We start from the raw sequence: 20,753 nt of genomic DNA on the forward strand, positions 1-20,753 counted from the left end.
TTGCCGATGAGCGTTGCTAACTAACAGCTAAGTAAATGTCTTTGGCACGTTTTTGTCTTTGGGCAAGAAAAAAAAAATCAACAGAGATTACTACAGAAGCCTGCAACTCGCTGATAGCCACCGTGCACTGTAAACCCTACCAATTGTTGGTATCGCAAGTGAGCACTAGTGTCACGGGTAATCGGCTAACGTAACATAATTAATAACTAAAAACGACACATTTCGCATGTATACATAAATTGTTTCCATGAAATTCCCACCAATCATCGCATGCCTTAAGCACTTGGAAAAAAAAAGAAATGAGTATCCATTTCCATACGAATACAATTAATTGAGGTCGTCGGACCCAGCAACTGTGGATTTCTTTGTGATCGAACACTTTAAAGCAGACGTTTGGAAACCGTAGTTCATGTACATTAGATGGATTATGGAAAGTCATTAGGAATGAATAGTGTGATTTAGACATTACAGGTTTAGGATGAAATTTCCTATGCTGCACGGTTAATGCAAGTTGTACGATCGTTAGATAAAATAAGACCAGGCAAACAAGCATTTACTCTAACAACGTGTTGAAGCTAACCAGTCATTTTTGTATAATGTACCCAACCTGTGCATACAAGTACATCAATTTTAGTGATTTTAAATATTTTTTTCCTGAGACATCACAGAGTGCCATAAAACATATTTTTTTTTCTTTAAAGATGCAACAATTACCACTTAAGTCAATACTTACCTCACTAGCAGATGTGAATTCGGCCCGGCATGTCTAAGTGGTTAGGGTACTCGACTCGCAATCTGGGGGTCACTTGTTCGAATCCCCGTTACACCAACAATGTTCGCCCTTTCAGCCTTAGGCGCTTTATAATGTGACGGTTAACCCCACTATTCGTTGGTATAAGAGTAGTCCAAGAGTTGGCGGTGGATGGTTATGACTAGCTGCTTTCCCTCTACTTTTACACTGCTAAATTAGGGACAGTTAGCGCAGATAGCCCTCGTGTAGCTTTGCATGAAATTCAAAAAAGACAATCATTCGCAGCTCACCCGGCTACTTGTACAGCAAATAATGGAAGACAGCTTGCATTCAGGAACCAGTTCATAAGCAGCATCTAAATTATAAGAAAGCTTAATTTGTCTCTGGCCAAAGTTTATATTTTTACATCACACATGATTGTTTGTTTATAATTTAGCACAAAGCTACACTATATGCTATCCGAGTTCCACCCACTACGATTATCGGTACGCGGTTCTAGCGTGGTAAGCCCAAAGACATCGCTCTGTCACTGGGGATCAGGCCACATGAACCAGCCAAGCTTTTTTTAAGTACCGAGCTTAGAATGTTTCAACAGAACGGGGTCATTACAGAAACCGGTGATTTAAGATTATTTCCACAGATCTCGATGAATGAAAGTCGGCAATACTTCTAAAATTAAAATAAACTAAATACTAATGAAAATATGACATGACAAAATCTATATGGAATATACTAAAATAGTGCCTTATTGTTCATTATATTATTCTTATTATATTAACTTTTTATTGCAGAAATGGTATTTTTAATTTAATAATGATAAAGGAAATCATCGCGCGTCAGCTTCATCTTCAACATTACGTCTCGTACAGTTAACTTTACAAAATATTGAAACTAATGATATCCTTCAAATCCTTCATTTCAAAATAATGATACCATTCTGCCCTTTTACGTTTTGTTGTCAGTGCAATAATCAAATGACCAATCTATGATTCAGCTGGTATGTCAAATAGATTGGGATATCTTCGATTATGTTCTCCCCTAATCTGTTCTGGATCTAGGTTTAGCATAATCGCTATACTTAAACCATCACATTCACACCACATATAGAGCATTTCAAACATGTTTTGTTACTAATTTGTTTTACTTTAAATTTACAATTAACTTTTCCATGTTGGTTCTCATGGTTTGCTTGTTTTGAATTTCGAGCAAAGCTACACGAGAGCTATCTGTATTATCTGTCTCTAATTTAGCAGTGTAAGACTACAGGGAAAGCAGCTCGTCATACTCACCCACCGCCAACTCTTAGGCTACACTTTTACCAACAAATAGAAGGATTGACCGTCCTATTATAACGGCTGAAAGAGCGAGCATATTTGGGGTGTAGGGGATTCGAACCCACGAATCTCAAATTACAAAACGAACGCTCTAATCACCTGACAATGTCGAGCCCAGCTCTTATGGTCTAAAGTCAGTTCATGGGTCTGGTCGAGATCTCAAAAACAGTGCCAAACGTTTTCTTTTCGTCTAATCAAAACAATCCAAATCTTTCCGGAATGACCCATTTCTTTTGTATCCAGATCTAGATGCCGGGCTGTTAATATAATTTGAACGGACAACCACACCGTATAAACTTAAAGCAAGTTTAAGTGTACTTATGACGCTCACTGACATTATATTCAGATCATAAGTAAACCGTACATCAAAAAAAGCACTTTTATGTAAAAGTCTCTTACTAATAAACTGAAATAATAGTTCAGCTACGAATCTTTTTATGAGAATTATTATACGAAGTGATCAGTGATAAAATGTTACTTAACATGTGATCTTTACCTAAAGATGATCCTACCATGGGTTAGAAAACTTAGTATTTACGTGTTACAAGTATGAAAAGGGAGAAATATAAACTTCCAAACAAACCTTTACTTTTCACAAACTAATACGCATAATTTCTTACACAATCAATCTCTCAACATACGGGAGGGCTAACTGCACTAGGTGTCTCTAATTTAGCAGGGAAAGACAAAGAGAGAGGGCAGACAGTCATCACCACCCACAAACTACTCTTGGGCTACTCTTTTACAAACGAATAGTGGGATGGATTGTCACAATAAATAAGCTTAATTACCTGAATAATAATTCTTAATATACATGTCACAGGGATGTAAATTGTCAAGTCATATTAATATGCACAGGTATTTATTACTCATTTGTGAATTACAACAACTACAATTTAAAAGAGTGTGATATAGAAATAAGTTTAAGCAACTGTAAGTTTTACAGAACAGGTGTCGTAACATATAATCTTTGTTGAAACTACAGATTTAACTTAAGTTTATGATCGGTACGCATCCTATTTACCAGGGCACCACTAACTACACACGCACAAAAAAGTTAAAAATATAGTATCTGAATTACTTATATAAAAATATATTATTTACTAACCATTGAAAACTAAAAATATAGTAGTTTAACTGCTGCAACAAGTTGGAATAGGCTTATTTCTGTTTCTCACATTTCGAGTTTTATCAAGTTACAAGCCAAATTCAGAAATACCCGGCTGGCATGGTCAAGCGCGTAAGGCGTGAGATTTGTAATCCGAGAGTCGCCAGTTCGCGCCCGCGTCGCGCTAAACATGCTCACCCTACCAGCCGTGGAGGTGTATAATGTGACGGTCAATTCCACTATTCGTTGGTAAAAGAGTAGCTCAAGAGTTGGCGGTGGGTGGTGATGACTAGCTGCCTTCCCTCTAGTCTTACACTGCTAAATTAGGGACGGCGAGGACAGATAGCCCTCGAGTAGCTTTGTGCAAAATTCCAAAACAAACAAACAGAATTACCCCAATGAAAGTAAGCGGTACGTAAAGAAGTTGGTTATTTGACGATTAATAAGAAAGAAAACAACTCACATAACACATTTTAACGGCAATTTGACAATTTAATTTTCTTTTTATGTATCAAAATCTCACAGTCAGTTCTGACACAATAATGATTGTACAAATAAATTAACAAGCTCAGATTGTTGTTACGTAACCTATATTATTTTTAATCCATAAAATTATTCATACCATCCCGTTTTTATAAAATCAAATAAGAAGATTTCACAAGTACGTATTTAGTTATGATGTAAATTTATGTAATAATAGTAAAGTATATTAAGCATAGATAGAGCCCATCTTACTATTCCTATACTTGGAGGAAACACAAGTTTAAACTAAATTAAACTACGCTAAACTAAAAACATGTTTACCATTTGCAAAGTTTGAAGGATAGAAGAAGCAATGCCTTTTAATCTAACGTAAAAGTGTTTCACCTCTTAGGTACGACACGATACTTCTTTTACGTGACAAGTTTTGTTTATTTGTACCATTCGCTGGTAAAAGAGTAGCTCAAAAGTTGGCGGTTCGTGATGGCTATTTGCCTTTTCTCTAGTCTTAAGCTGCTAATTTAGGAATGGCCAGTTCAGATAGACCTCGTGTAACTTTGAGCATAATTCAAAAAGAAACAAACAAACGAAGCCGGGTTTTAAGCGTTGTAAGTCCGCAGACTTACCGCAATGTGATAAGCTCTGTTGCCAAGTGGTAAATATGCTGACATGTCAGGAATTTATAATTCGATACAATTTAAACATTTGAGTTATTATTAAGTGACATTTGAAACTAAATATAATTATTTTTATTGAGTATATTAACCACCTGACCATGCCAGGCCCCGTATTGAGATTTCAAATAGCTGGAAATTTTAATTTAAATTCAGAAGTTCATATGTATCAAAGTTGTGACATTTGCCAACTGGATTGATACACACATTTTCTTCCTAAACACACAAGTATTTTAACATACAAAAAATAAAACAATTTATAATAACGGTTATTACAAAAAGGTACTATAAATATTTATTTATACACAAACATTTTACAAACTCACAAACAATATTCACTCTTCTATCTGGTCTGTAACTGAATATTTTATCAATGATCCAGGTTCAGGACGAACAAATTAATTATAAGTTGATATTGTTACACTTCGCCTAAGCTGGTGCTGTCTTTACTTGGCTTACATCACACCACTTACAAGCTGACTTTTTTCTGGTGCGACGGGGATGCGAACTTGCAACCCTCAAATTACAAGTTGCACGCCTTAACATGCTTGGCCATGCCTGCCGGCAAACATATCTAACGTCCTCGTAAAACTAATAACGTTAGAAGTAATTCACTAAAGTTGAAGGATTTTTAATGTTCGAAATCTAGTCAAATTCTGTAGTTTTCCGATTAACAAGCGTTGATCAAAACTAGGGTTCCAGAAGTTTATAATATTCTGACTGTAACTGACCAATAAAACATTCTTCTGTTTCTCATATAGTTTCTTTTATACGAATCATATGAAATACTCGAACGTTCAACAATGTTCGAAAACACGCTGGCGTTTTTGTAAAACAGATATATTGTTGACTCTTACTCCCGTAATCTTCTACAAATTTAGATAACAGGCGGTACCTGTACAATGCACATCCAACAATATACGTCACATGCATCAAACTGAAACAAACGTAAGCATTAAAATAAACGAATAACAGTAGCTCTCTTATAAGTTCTACTTTATTAGCTAAATTAACATGTTAATATTTCGAAATGCAATAGATTTATTGTTTGTTTGTTTTGGAATTTCGCACAAAGCTACTCGAGGGCTATCTGTGCTAGCCGTCCTTAATTTTGCAGTGTAAGACTAGAGGGAAGGCAGCTAGTCATCACCACCCACCGCCAACTCTTGGGCTACTCTTTTATCAACGAATAGTGGGATTGACCATCACTGTATAACGCTGCTCCAGCTGAAAGGGCGAACATGTTTGGTGTGACAGGGATTCGAACACGCGACCGGCAGATTACGAGTCAAGTGCCTTAACCACCTGGCCATGCCGGGCCACAACTAGCTTAGCATCAAATACAGCTACGCTCCCACGCAAAATGTTTTGACATAACATGACTCTTTTGGGCAAAGCAATTCAAAAACATAAGTAATCGATCAGCAAAAGAATTGACAGTTTAATACTAAAAACAGGAAAAATTAAAGATTTAAATCTAATACTATAATTAAAACTTGTCAAGCGTATATTCGTCCCCTTATAGAATACGGCACACAAATCATCTACAATATGCCAAAAACATCGCCAAAACACTATAACTACAACAAAACAGAATTCTAAGAAAAGCCCTAAAATTACCAAAATTCATCCCTATCAATTACAAACATAAAGCTTGCAACATCCCATTACTGAAAGACAAATGAACAACACTAGCTCTCAAATACACAAATACTACCAACAAGCAGAAATAAGAAATACGTAAATACCAAGCTACGCACCTTGACGCTCCACACAAAACAATATACACGGTTTCCAAAGCATCATAAAACAACATTTAACAAAAACTTAAATGTACGTACTAATCGTTACTTGTGTTTTTTATGTCAGCTCTGGGCACAGGACAGATAGAACATTTAGCACCTATCTGATGAAAGTAGATTTTCTCGGGGAGCCCACTTTTCGCCCACAGCAAATTAAAAGGCACTTTGATTTATTCATCCAAGTCGTGTCATTGTATCTACTGATCCCAGTTACCCCGTGACCCTGATCATGGGAAGTTTGTCGAATGTTTGTCACCTTGCTTCCTCTCTGTAACGTTACATCATCCACCTTGATCCTCTTCTCTGTCTTGGAACCGTTCAGACTTTACCCTATTTTATTCAGCTCTTCAAAATACCACTGGTTTAAAGTATAACCACACAACCCAATAAAATTTCAAAATCACGAATATTACAATTTCAATTTTACCGCGAGAGGGATGAAGGGGATATTAATATCACTGACCACACCTAGTTGAGAAAAGTCTACATTTCTTTAAAAACTAAATTTCTAGCACGAAATATTTGTTGTTGTTTTTTATACCCAGTAAGTAATTTATATCTCGACATGACAAATATGTAGAAATCAAAATTTTGAGTGTTTAAAGACATTCCAAATGAAACACAGCAACAAGATTCAATGATTTAATAATAACTCTGCATAACACTTTGAAGTGATCGAAGTAGAAAACTGAAATTTTCCAAAAGTGGTGTTGAATATCTCACGGTTCGTTGTTTTTGAGGTAGACAATATTTGAGTATAGATCTTGCCAACGACTTTAGATTCTTTTTTGAACGTTACCATTACACTTAAAACAATGTGATCTTAAAGAACGTTTAGATTATTGAAAACTGCTGTTTTAAAGAGTTAAGCAAGTCGAAAAGTTTGAGATTGGAATCAGACCTACAATAGTTGAATTTACAACGCTTGTGACGTTTGTTTTTAAACATGAATCCAAGTGAAGAATGTTGGGAAGGGGGATCAGTACAAGTTCGGGGCTACATCTCAGCCAACAATGTCGATGATCTACAAACCACTGATGGCTAGTAAAGGCAGATTATGCATAATCCATCTTGTTAGTTTCTCAGGAAGATGACTCATCAGGATTAATCTCGCAACTCAATAATGATCCCAAGCATACGTCATATACAGTAACACAATACTTTGGTAGCTAAGAGCTTGTGTGTCGTGTGTTTTTCTTATTGCAGAGCCAAATCGGGCTATCTGCCGTGTCCAATCAAACCCCTGATTTTTAGCGTTGTAAATCCGAAGACTGTAAAGAAAAATTTGTATTTCTGTTCAGAAAAAAAACTAAATGAGATGTCTGATAACTTCATGAAATTTATGTAACATTGATAAAATAAAGGTTACAAAATGCTTCAGTTTATTATTATTTCTTTGTTCAAGATATTTAGGAAATGCTGTCATCATAGTAAAGGAACACTGACTTTGTGAAGAAAAAATTACAATAAATTCTCTTTTTAATAAATCTTTAAAACATATTTTCTCTAAAATGGTTTATTTATGCTTAGAACACAGGGAATGTCGCATTACATAAAATTATGCCAAAAAGCTGTATGAAATGATAACAATGATGTTTAACGTTTCATTGATATCAATCCAAAAATCTTAATTTATATACGAAAAAAAAATACATATTATTAAAAGGTTCACAGCACATGTATTAAAGATATACTAGAGAGAAAGCAAGTAATATACATCACTAACAACCAGCTCATGGGCTATTCTTTTACTAATGAAAAGTAGGATAACCGTCACGTCATAACGCACCCACGGTTGAAAAGCAAGCATATTCGAAGTTGTATATAGAGATCAAAGAATTTTATGGTAACTCAATAGATCTGTTAATCTGAACAAATGCTAAACTCCTAGGCTCGATTCCTTGCAGCGGATAGAGCGTAAACAAGACAATTGTGTAACTTTGCGTTACAAAAACAAATATAAGCTAAAACCATGACAGTTTTTCTCTAAATAAGATATGAAACACTTTTTTATAAAACGACTTGGTGAAAGTACACCAAGAGTTATAATTCACGTTTCTCCCGACCTTATACTGACCAGTCCCTCAATAGCACAGCGGTATGTCTGTTTCAATACCTGTGGTGGGCATATCTCAGGTAGCCCATTGTGTAGCTTTGTGTTTAATTCAAAAACAAACAATCATACGAGCCAACGGACATGTGAAAGAAGCCGTGACTGTCTTAGTTATTTTAAAATAACAATGTAATAAGAAAACGAACAAAAACTTTAACTTATTTTGGACTGCTAGACTTCCGATACATGTATATATACAATACAATGTTCTATTAATCAACAATTGCATAAATAAAACAGGTGGATAAAAAGAGAAAGAACTTTGTGACATTGCTATCGTAGTGAATATTTTTTATCCAAAATCTCAATATTTTTTTGTTTTCAACTGCTAAATTTTCTATTTACCAAATTTTTGGGTTATAACTTTCTATAATACTTAAATGGTTTTTGTTATCTTGATTTGAAACTGCAATATCAATTATTTTAATGTAAAGAGTCAAGAAGCACAATTTGTGAATTATTCCCACAAGGGTTGCTTTTCAAGTTCCATGAAAAATAAATAAAAAATCCAAAGCGAAAAAGGGGTAGAAACTGATATTCGATTAGCAATAAATATGGACCAACATCTAACTGGTTATTGTTCCTCTTGTCAGATGTCGTTAAGAACGATTGCCCAGCTACACTTTCTTTGTCATGGGATTCTGTAACTATGGAATTTTGTTGTGTTTCTTATTTAATTTTAAATATGGTGAGTCATGCTCTTACAGAAAATGAAAAATGTACTTGTGCTTTGGTGAATCTTTCTAAAATGTTCTGGAAAATGGGTAAATTTGAAAATTTCATTACACTTGTCTCAAAACCAAAGTTTGAAAAGAAAAATAGGTCTTCTCCATTTACTTTAGGCATAAGCAATTGGGAAATAACACTTTCTACCCAGGAACAAAAAAAAGTAAAAATTTTGTTACATTGTGTAATATTTCGAAACAATTAATATATGAGCACGTGTTAAGGTTTGGTTTGTTTTTTTATTAAGAAAGAGCGTTGTATTAATTGCAGGCCTGTGGTGTAATTCACATTTTCTTACTAAATATATGTCCAAAATCACATTTGTTTTTATATTGTGGCGTTACAATATATTATGTTGAAAGTAGTATTATATTACCAGCAGTACAAACGGACAGGAAAGCCAAACAAGTTCTATATTACCAATGGCATTTACTGACAGCTTGGGATTTTTCGAGTATGAATAGGGTTTTGTATTACAAAGCACAAATATTTTATTTTTCTACTTATATAATAACTGCAATACTTGTTTCGAAACTCTTAAACAAGTTATATTTGTCTTATTGTTTCCACTTAATGCACGTATCTTGTACCTTTCACTGGCTTGTTACGAGATTCAGTTAGAAGATAAAAATAAGGCAGAAACATAGTGAGACAGCTCGACGGAAAGATTATTACAAAGGATAATTGGTAAAATGATATCGTACATAATGACAAATACGTTATTATCTGAAATTAAATATATAGATGTTATTCTACGTTTTAAACATTATCATTATAAATTTAAATATCATTCAACTAATGGAACACTATCATTCATCTGATCTTACAAGAAAATAATTCGTATCTCAAGATCTAAGCTTTTTAACGTAAATGCTATCACACAGATAACAGGCGACCTGAGTACATCTTTTGGAATTAGTAAACGCATATGTTATAGTAAAAAAACAGCCCTGCAATGGTTTTATTGTCCTGAATGTTTTATACTTTCTAAGGTAATTCTTGTACGCTTAATCCAAAAATGATAATCATTTTGTCCATCGCATACAGATTGCTCACAAAACGTCATATGTATTTTTTACACAAATGAATCATTCCCTGAAATCGGGTCACATTTTGTTATAAATAAAATCATGACAACTATTGGCTACAAATTTGTATTCATCAATCGTGATGTGAGGGTCTTATCGATCCTTCTAGAATCCAAGCATAGCAACAATAGTAGTAAAGAATCTAATAATTCGATCTAAGTAAGAGTTCTCTTTCCTCGTTTCGATTTTTATAAAATTCTTAAGTGATAGAAAAAATAAATATTATTTTTGGAATCTGAGTTGCTGTATTATGGAAAATATGTTATTATAATGAAAACATACTTTCATACTAGTGTGCATACTATAAAACTCCACTTTTTTTGACATTTTAATTGCATTGTGCACAGTCTTAGTTCCACTGATAAAAAGTCATTTTATTTAAACGTTTGCTTCATATAACTCATATTTACAGTAGTTGATGTTGTCCTTTTGAATTAAGCACAAAGTTACACAATGGGCTATCTGTGCTCTGCCCACCACGGGAATCGAAATCCGGTTTTTATGGTTGTACGTCCACAGACATACCGCTGAGGCACTGGGGGCATATTTACAGTAGAGAGATGTTTGACTAAGCACATGTGATTGATTTTTTTTTTAATTTCGCTAAAAGCTACATGAGAGCTATCTGCGCCAGCCGTCCCTGATTAAGCAGTGTAAGTGTAAGACTAGAAGGAAAACAACTGCCACCTCTTGGACTACTCTTTTACCAACGAATTGTGGGATTGATCGTACATAATAACATCGTCACAGCTGAAAGAGAAAGCACGTTTGGTATGAGTGGTATTCGAACCCGCGACCCTCAGATTACGAGTCGATCGCCCCTAACAGCTTGGCCATGCCTGGCCGCTTAAGGTAGTATAATGTTAAACATCCTCACTATGAAACGCAGAGGAGCCTCGAGAGCACATTTAGTCATTAAACAGTAATATTACCCAATAGTATTCATTGTACGCACACGAATCAAGTATTCTTTAAAAGAAACACTGACGAAGTATGAGAAAAAGGAAAAAAAAAGGCAAATATTAAAGATTTTAAACAGTTACATGTGAATATAAGACATAGTATAAATATCATCAAACAAACAAAAGTATACTTCCTTAGTTTATTTAAATTTATAATTATTTTTCTCATATAAATCAAGAAAAATACACAAATAAATTTCGATTATTATTATCTGGAATGTGCTTAGTTTTTTTTTTTTTTATTAAGCACAAAGCTAGAAAATGGGTTACCTACGTTGTTCCCAAGGCTAGTATTGAAACCAGTTTTTGAACGTTATAAACATCTTAATTGTCTGGTGTATACACAAAACACATATATTGTTGCAAAATATGACACTTTATTTTGTATTGTAACGTTCTGATGGCATACTCAGCTAAAAATCATTATATATTGATAGCTCACTTTAAACATTTCATTAAGATTACTGCAGTAGAAATCTTAAAATAATGCTACAAATTTCATGAACCTTAAAGAATCAATTTTCTTTATCCTATATTAATACACTATTAAGTATCACAGCATTAACCATTAAGGTGTTACAGTTTTTTAACCCTTGAAACTATAATTTTGTAATTAGAAATACATTCTGAGAAAGTTATTGTTAGTGTAAATTGACACAAAATGTCATTAATTTTATCAGTTTGTTTAAGGCCAACATAAGCATTTTGAATACTGCTTTATTAGTTCAGCTTCAAAATTCAGGTTTGTTGTTTATTTGTCCGCTTCTCACACAAAGCTGTTTGTGAGCTACTTGTACTAACTGTTACTAATTGTAGAGTGATAAAATGCAATAATACCAACTGACTAATTTCCCTATCTTTTGGGCTACTATTTTCAGATCGAATAGTAGGAGTTGACCGTCATTTTGATAAAAGTTCTCTTGCTACCCTTGGACCATACTTTGCTCAAGTTTTAAAGAAACAGGAACGTTTATAATTACAAATTACTGTTACGGCTGGTGAATTAACCTGTTGGTAACAAAGCTATTTCATTAAAATTTAATTCTTAGGTAGGCTGATCGTAACCTAATGTTTAGTGAATTCGACAGTTTTACCTTAACTTATCTTAATCAAGTTCACTCATTTATTAGATTTAAAGTTGAATGAGAAGAAAAAGACAAACTTCATTTCTTGAATGTTTCGATAACCAGAAAAACACAGAACCAGTTCTCTCTGTATACCACAAACCAACAAATTCTTAATGTTCACTTTTTTCATGTCACGGCAAACAACTCAAAACATTTATTTCTTATTTTCTTCGAGGATATAGAATATGCCATCCGACAACATTTGAACATATAATTAAAATATTTCTGGTATTCTCAAAGAACTACATTTTCTAGCAGGTTCGTTACAAACTGCCATCTCAACGCATGAAAAACCTTGTTCCAAGACGATAAAGATCAACTAACTTTACATTGGCTTGAATACTAGCATCAAACCTCTTGAGAAAATATTAAGGAAGAATTACTTTAGAATCATGTACAAATATCCCAATCACCATAACCTAAATTCAAACAAAAATATCTGAAGATAAAAAACAACAAGTTTATATTATACCATGCCAGTCGAGTAAGAAAGGTTATGTAGGTGAAACTGGAAAAAGTGTTGAACATTAAAAAGACATAAAATATAAAAACCACAAGAATTCCCTTTTTTCTTCATATAAATAATTTTAGCTAACGACAAAAATTTTATACAAAATGGATAATTACATAAAATGAAGAATAATCAAAATAAAAGTTCCTTGATGAAAAACCCTTCAAGATCTTTCAAAGTCACTTTAAACTTAACAACTTCTTGACCTCTTGTAATTCCCTTGAGTACACAGGTGACCATGGTTAATGTGCTTGACTCACTATTGAAGGTCGAGGATTCGAATCCCTATCAAACCAAACATGCTGCCCATTCAGCCGTGGGAGCATTATAATGTGGCAGTCAGTCCTATTATTTGTTGGTAAAAGAGTAGCCCAAGAGTTTGCGGTGCGTGGTGATGACTAGCCTCTAGCCTTACACTGCTGAATTAGGGATGGCAGATAGCCCTCGTGTAGCTTTGCGCAAAATTCAAAACAAACAAGCCGATCAGACTTCTGACACTTTGTATCGTTTATACTACCTTTTTATTAGATCTATATTCCCAATTGCCCACCAGTGGGCAATACTACTTTTCATACTACTTTTCAGGATTTTTTTTTCACAAAAAGAACACAGTTCCGCTAGCCTCAAATTCCTCTTCTTCATGGCCTAACGCTACTAATAAATGTTGTTGTTTTGTTTATAGTAAAGAGTTCTTTGTAAGGTTAATACATTTATTCCTTAACAGATGTGCATTTCTTTCTTTTTTTGTTCTAATCTGAATACCAGAAACCATGATGTTTCTCCGTATCCCAATTAATCTCCCGAATTCGGTCTTGCTGTTTCCCAATCTGCATTGGCTCTAAGAAATCTCAGTGAAGCTCCTGTCCTCAGACAGTATTTTTGCTGAAACTCCAGGGTCCATGGAATCTCAAGTATACGTGTCTGTCTACATTCTACATTTTTTATATTGACTTCTTAACTGTGACAAAGTTCTTCTATAGTTCTTTTGTTTGAATTTTCAGACCTACTGTTCAAACACCAAAATTCATTGGAATATAAGCTGGATTTTGAAAATACCAATTCTATGTTATATTTCTAATATGTTCTCGAAGATTTAAACACAACAGAGAAATGTTGTTACTCTGAAACCTATTTTCTAAGGTCTTTCAATATCAAATAATTTAATAATGATTCATGGTCTGCAAGGAACAATTTATGGCATTTATTAAATAGCATTGAACTTTAGAAACTCAACTTTGCCAAACTAATCCACTCCACCCCATCCGGTTATTGTTAAGAACAAAACTACATAAAAATCGAATTGTGCTCTGCCCTCTACGAGTATCTTTATGGTCAAAAACATACAGGTTTTCTGCTGAGACTTTAAAAAGCTAGTAGTTAAGAACAGATAAGTATCAAAGTGTAAAAAGAACAGAAATCGTGTATGAATCATTAGAAACAAGTGAAAAACAGGTACAATAAACGTTGTGTTTAACTTAAAAGTTATACACAAAACTCTTTATTGGAGATTCCACGCACAGAAAACCCATTTTATTTGAGCTCACTATCATTTCATTGATTTGAGAAATAATGTAAATGAAATTATATTCATTATTTTCAAGCTTGATTTTTCTAGAATTCTCGCTCAAAACTTCATCAAGCTTTCCTCAATTTTGAACCGATAGACTAGAAGGAAGGAGGTTAGTCAATAGCACCAACCACCAACTCTTAAGTTGCACTTTTCCGATCGAATAATGGGGATTGATTGTCACTCTTATAATGCACCCATGGCCTATAAATGTGGAGAGTGTTTCTTGCGCAAGTAAATGGGGCGTAAGCTACAAACCCTTGGATAAACAATCCGGACATACTAACCATTAGACCATCTTCAGTCAATTCAATCGTGGTAAGTAGATAAGTATAAATTTTCTCCATATGTTTCACGTTCCCTTCATGTAAAAATGTCCCTCAATGACCCAATGATAAGTATACAGGCTTATGATGCTATAAGCCAGGTTTTGATACCCTGGTGGACAGAGTACAGATAGCCAATTGTGTAGTTTTTTACCATGACAACAAACAAACAAAATAAAAAATAGTACTATTATTTATTTATATATATATCACCCTTCTTCCCAGAAAGCTCAGCAGTCTGAGGACTTTTTACGTTAAAAATTATGTTTTCAATCTCACTATGGCGAGATAGCTCATTGTAAAGCTTTACGCTTAGGAAGAAATCAAATCTCTCCTTCATATTTATTGTTCTTTAAAAAAGGTTAAATATGAATGGTGGCCCGGCATGGCCAAGCGCGTTAAGGCGTGCAACTCGTAATCCGAGGGTCGCGGGTTTGCATCCCCGGCGCGCCAAACATGCTCGCTATTTCAGCCGTGGGGGCGTTATAATGTGACAGTCAATCCCACTATTCGTTGGTTAAAGAGTAGCCCAAGAGTTGGCGGTGGGTGGTGATCACTAGCTGCCTTCCCTCTAGTCTTACACTACTAAATTAAAGACGACTAGTGCAGATAGCCCTTGTGTAGCTTTGAGCGAAATTCAAAACAAACAAACCAAACCGGACTATTAAGATTCTACCGATTTTTAACCCTATAATGTTTTGTTTAGACCAGTGGTTCTCAACCTTTTTTTACCCATGGACCCCTTTTCCCTTCTTTTTTTCTTGGTGGACCCCTTCATAACTTTTGGTCATAAGAAGACAATATTCTATTTTTCACTAATATAAATTTTGAGATTTTAATAATCAAAGAAATAGTATATAATTAAGCTTTATTTTTAAATGAAAACTAATTTAATGCAAATAAAGTATCCTACAACAATTATAATAATAATGATAATTAGTAATAATAATAATAATCAAAATTATTGTGATAATAATTCTTTACCAATATCTTGTATTACAATATTATAATGTTTCTTCCATGGTCAAGCCCATGGAGATCAGGGCTCTTCAGGCAATTGAATTCACTGCAGCATTTATTTATGTACACTGGTTAAAATTTTTGATAAACCAGTTAAAGTTAAGTGTGTGATTAGAAAAAAAAAAAGAGATAGGCATATTTATTCAATGAGATCCCTGTGGTTGATGCTGCTCAGCGAGTTTCTTTATATCTGGTTCCATCGATGATAGTCGAAGATCACCTCTTTTCACAATGTCAAGTCTATTACGAGCTTTTGATAACAGTTGAGAAACACGACTAAATCCCGATTCAACAAGATAAGATGTTGGAAAAGCAATAACGTAGAGCTGTGCTTTATCCCAGAGCAAAGGGTACTTTGTAGCAACATCATTTGTCTTCCATACATTGTACTTTCCATCTTTGAATTTTGCACGCATTATTTCATCACTTTGTAATTCGATGAGAGGCTCTTGCAAAGATATGTCTATATCGGCAACTTTAACTTCGAAAGGAATTGAAACCCAAGTCGGTATAACCATCATGAGTAGGTCACTAAACCGAGTTTGCATATCTTTATGCATATTTTCCATATATTCACCATATAATGCAAGATCTTCACCTTGCAAATCACTGCTAACAGAGGCCAAACAAGGAAACTGTTTAAATGCACGACGCCTGATATTATTCTTATACAACTGTAGTTTCCTCAGAAAAGCAGCAATAGCACTTTTACTAGTTATCAGATCAGAATCTTTTTCTTGGAGCTGTTTATTAAGTGAATTCAATTTTTCAAATATATCTGATAAGAAAAACACATCACATTTATTTGCAAGCAGCTGTTCTCCAAGTTTTGTGTTAGCAAGAAAGGAAACAATAGAATCCCAAAGTGCAATGAAATGCTGAAGACAATTCCCCTTTGATAGCCATCTCACCTCTGTATGTAATACAAGCTGCTCAAACTCTTCTCCATTTTGCTTACATAATTCATGAAAAAGGCGGTCTCGGAGAGAATTTGATTTAATATGGTTAACTACTTGTATTACGACAGTAAGGGCATCATGCAAACGTGCACTCATTTTCTTTGCAACTAAGTGTTGACGGTGTATCACGCAGTGAATGCAAAATACTTCCGGGATAGCTTTTTTTAAATGTGCAATAAAACCTTTGTATCTGCCTGTCATAGATGGTGCACCATCAGTAGCACAAGCGATTATATTTTTCAGTGGAATATTGTTTTTCTGGAAATAAGTAACAACTTCATTAAAAATTGTTTCACCTTTTGTGTCTGTCAAAAGACTTTTAGCAAAAAGCATTTCCTCTTTGGGTCCTTCATCATTGTTAAATCTAACATATGCTAATAAAATGGCCTCATTATCTCTTAAAGTGGATTCATCAAGTTGAAGGGCAAACTGTTTCACTTGCAAATGGGCTATCAATTGTTTTTCTACATCCTCTGCCATTTCATCAATGCGTCGTGACACAGAAGAGTTGCTTGAAGGGATGGAATTAGTAATTTCACTTCCATTTTGTTTCATAACTGATGAAATTATAACAGACACTGCTGGTAGAATTACAGTTTCACCAACATTATGGGGTTTTCCTGCCTTTGCTATTATTTTGCTAATTTCATATGATGCCAGTAAACCATCACTCATTTTACACACTTTGTTATTAAACAATTGTGACACTGTTTTTCTAGCTTGGAAATCATCACGAAGTTTTTTAAAGTATTCTACTGGTTTATCTTTCTCTCCTGTATGTTTCTTTTCTAGATGGATTTTTAGTTTACAAGGTTTCATACTATCATTTGAAAGTACATCCATACATATGAGGCACATTGGTTTCGTTTCATTATGTGGTGTTGGAATAAATCCGTAAGGTAAATTTTCAACGGAGTACTTCGGCACTTCTTTTTACTTGGAGCAGCCATGGGATGTCTGCAAAAAAAAAATATATATATATACATACATACATACATACGTACATATATATATATAATATATATACAGCTAATAATACAATTATTGCATTTCATAATATCTAACTATATATATTGCTATTCATTTTTAGAAATTTTTCGACAAATAAAACACATTTTAGAAACAGAGTGCATGGTAAATGTTCGAGGTAAAACTGGTAAATAGAAATGTTATAGTTAAAGTAACTTGAATGATTAAAAAAAACTATACAAGTCATTCATTATTATCATTAGGGTCACCATTGACATTTTTAACTTCCTCAAAGCTAATAATTATATCAGATAACTGCCAAGATATGAATTGATATTTGAAATTTGTATCAAAACGGGAAAAATTTGCCATTTTTCTCTTCAGTCTTTTTATACTTTTATACTGGGAAATAATTTTTTCATTATTGAAATGCAGAAATTAAAAAAAATACGAAAGAATGTCTGTACTAGGAACTTTTAATATCTCTTACCTATTCACGATGGAGTTCAACGTTAAACTGAAGTGAACTGCTTATGTCAAGTCGACATTTTAATAGATTTTCCCCTAGAAGAGTTTGACAGATCGAAGTATTTCTGGAATAAATTCCCTAAGGAGATTAGTATGGGAGGGTGAAGGTCAGACAGACAATATAATAGGAAAAGAACCGACTGCCTGAGGCGCATATTTAAAACCAGCTCTTATCACTTATTTTTTACTTTTTTTTATTGCTTTCAAGACAATTTTCTGGAAATTTTTCAAAATCTAGAAAATACATCCAAATTCGTTTGAATGTCTACTTCAGCTTTCTTCACGTCCAACCAAAATTACAGTAGAAATTGAATTTTTAATAATAAAAACCATTCTGAGTTGGTTTTCTTCATGGACCACCAAAATATCATTGTGGACTCCCAATTTGTTATGTTTTGCCTGTGGACCCCCAGAAATATTCCATGGACCCCGGTTGAGAATTCATGGTTTAGACCCACATTATTCTTTTAAAGATAGAGACAGCCTGGCATAGCCAAGCGCGTAAGGCGTGCGACTCGTAATCCGAGGGTCGCGGGTTCGCGCCCGCGTCACGCTAAACATGCTCGCCCTCCCAGCCGTGGGGGTGTATAATGTGATGGTCAATCCCACTATTCGTTGGTAAAAGAGTAGCCCAAGAGTTGGCGGTGGGTGGTGATGACTAGCTGCCTTCCCTCTAGTCTTACACTGCTAAATTAGGGACGGCTAGCACAGATAACCCTCGAGTAGCTTTGTGCGAAAATCCCAAACAAAAAAAAAATCAGGCTAACGTGACAGTTTTGTATTTAATACTTTTGTTAGTTTACTTATTATGGTTGCGAAATTCAGTTTCATAAAAACAGAAGAGTTTCACGTTTAGAGTTTACTACTTTGATGAGTTAACATGTCAATAACAATGCTTATTTCATTAAATTCGTTTTTCCTCCTTTCTTCTTCCCCATTGATGTAGTGGTAAGTCCCAAGGCTTAAAACGCTACAAACTGAATCTGGATATCCATTGTATGGCTCGTTGCTTAACTATAAACAAATAAATTTATCAAATCCAGTTATCAGAATATGTAGTAAGAAATCGTATAATGCGATAAACTAGCTTATAAAAAATTAAAATGTTATAATATGAGAAACAAGAAATTATCTAGGACGTGGTAGCTGGTAGCTAGTTCATGAATATTTATTTTAACAAGAAGTCTGCCTTGGCAAATCCATTTCGACACAGTATTTTAACAGATTTGTGGCCTTATTAAGTCCAAATATGTCTAAGCTTCTTCCGTGAATTAACATAATAGTTTAATATGTCAAAAATAACTAAGGCTTCTGAGAGTTTCATGAAGCACATAATTATCGTGACCTAAACAATTTGACCAAGATTCGCGAACGAATGTAACAAGACTTCTACACGCTGTCCCAGCATTGCGAATTTTAACGCTAGAAAAATTGCAAACTATCTTGGGGTCTGCAAGAAGGTCAAACAAGTTTGTTGATATCCATACAAATAGTTTACGAAAACTCCAAACAGTGCTTTCCACAGAGAATAATTGAGAGGAAAAAAACAGAATTTTCTGTCTATATTGGGGACTCATAGAGAGTTTCGTTGTACAAAAGTGGTCACGAGACAATTTTTGAAGATCAAGAAATGTTCTGTATTATGGGTTAAGTTAATTTAAAAGTTGGATGGTTGATTATAATGTAACATAACTAAAATGTGTGGCACGATGATAAGAGGCGTCCGACTCCGCTTCTTTTGTGCCCCGTCGAGAGACTTCTCTAATACTCCAGCAAACTGAGAACGTAATGATCAGTGATGTCGAGAAACCCACTTGTTGAGAAACTTATATGCAAAAACGGCTCGTTTGGGTTGAGAAAATATTTTACATAGAAGAGCGAACAACGTTTCGACCTTCTTCGGTCATCGTCAGGTTCACAAAGAAAGAGGTAACTGACCGGAAGCTGACCACATGTTTGAAAGGGGTTGTAAATGTAGTTTACAAAGCAGGTGACAATAAAACAAAAGTGGTGCAATTATATCAAGAATACATTTCGAATTTTACTTCAGAGGAGTTCAGTATTCTGTTATACTAAAGTTAATTTCATAGTATAAATCTGGATTATTGTATGTTAGCTGATAAAATATTGAGATAATAACAATTCAAAGAAGGACAAATAGAATTCACAGTTCCTGTGTTGATAAATGTGTCTATATAACATTGAGAAAATAACCTATTTGAAAAAAAAAAAGTTTGATTTAAACTTTACACGAGAAAATACAATCAAATTTTCAGACTTTATCGGAACTGTATGTGTGTGTTTTTTCCTATAACACAGCCACATTGGGCTATCTGCTGATTCCACCGAGGGGAATCGAGCCGCTGATTTTAGCGTTGTAAATCTGTAGATTTACCGCTGGACCAGCAGGGTACTGATCGGAACTGAAATTACCATCCGAATTGAGACTATAAAAAAAAGGCTTGAAAATTAAACTCAAGTCTCAAAATAAAATTCATTTGCTTACATAAAACATAAATAACAAAATAAAAATATATTGCAAACTCCATCCCCACTTGAAATTCGAATGATATATTTAATTTTTAATTCTTCCTAAAATAAATTAACTGTTAAAGTTAAAATTCTGTTATAAAACTTCTTTTTAAAATCATAAAATAGAAATTCACGTAGAAGGCAATTAAGATGACAAATAGTTGTTCAAATAAGAA

General features: G+C 34.1%; 1 protein-coding gene across 1 annotated transcript; it reads right to left on the minus strand.

Annotated features, from left to right (window-relative positions):
* Window positions 1-15,732: 15,732 nt before the first annotated feature.
* Window positions 15,733-17,367, minus strand: LOC143257828 (zinc finger BED domain-containing protein 5-like). The gene has a single exon (XM_076516857.1). The coding sequence runs from the start codon at window positions 17,365-17,367 to the stop codon at window positions 15,733-15,735; it is 1,635 nt and encodes a 544-aa protein (XP_076372972.1).
* Between the last annotated feature and the right edge of the window lie 3,386 nt (window positions 17,368-20,753).

The sequence above is a fragment of the Tachypleus tridentatus genome, chromosome 7 (assembly GCF_004210375.1).
Source record: "Tachypleus tridentatus isolate NWPU-2018 chromosome 7, ASM421037v1, whole genome shotgun sequence".
Lineage (NCBI taxonomy): Eukaryota > Metazoa > Arthropoda > Merostomata > Xiphosura > Limulidae > Tachypleus > Tachypleus tridentatus.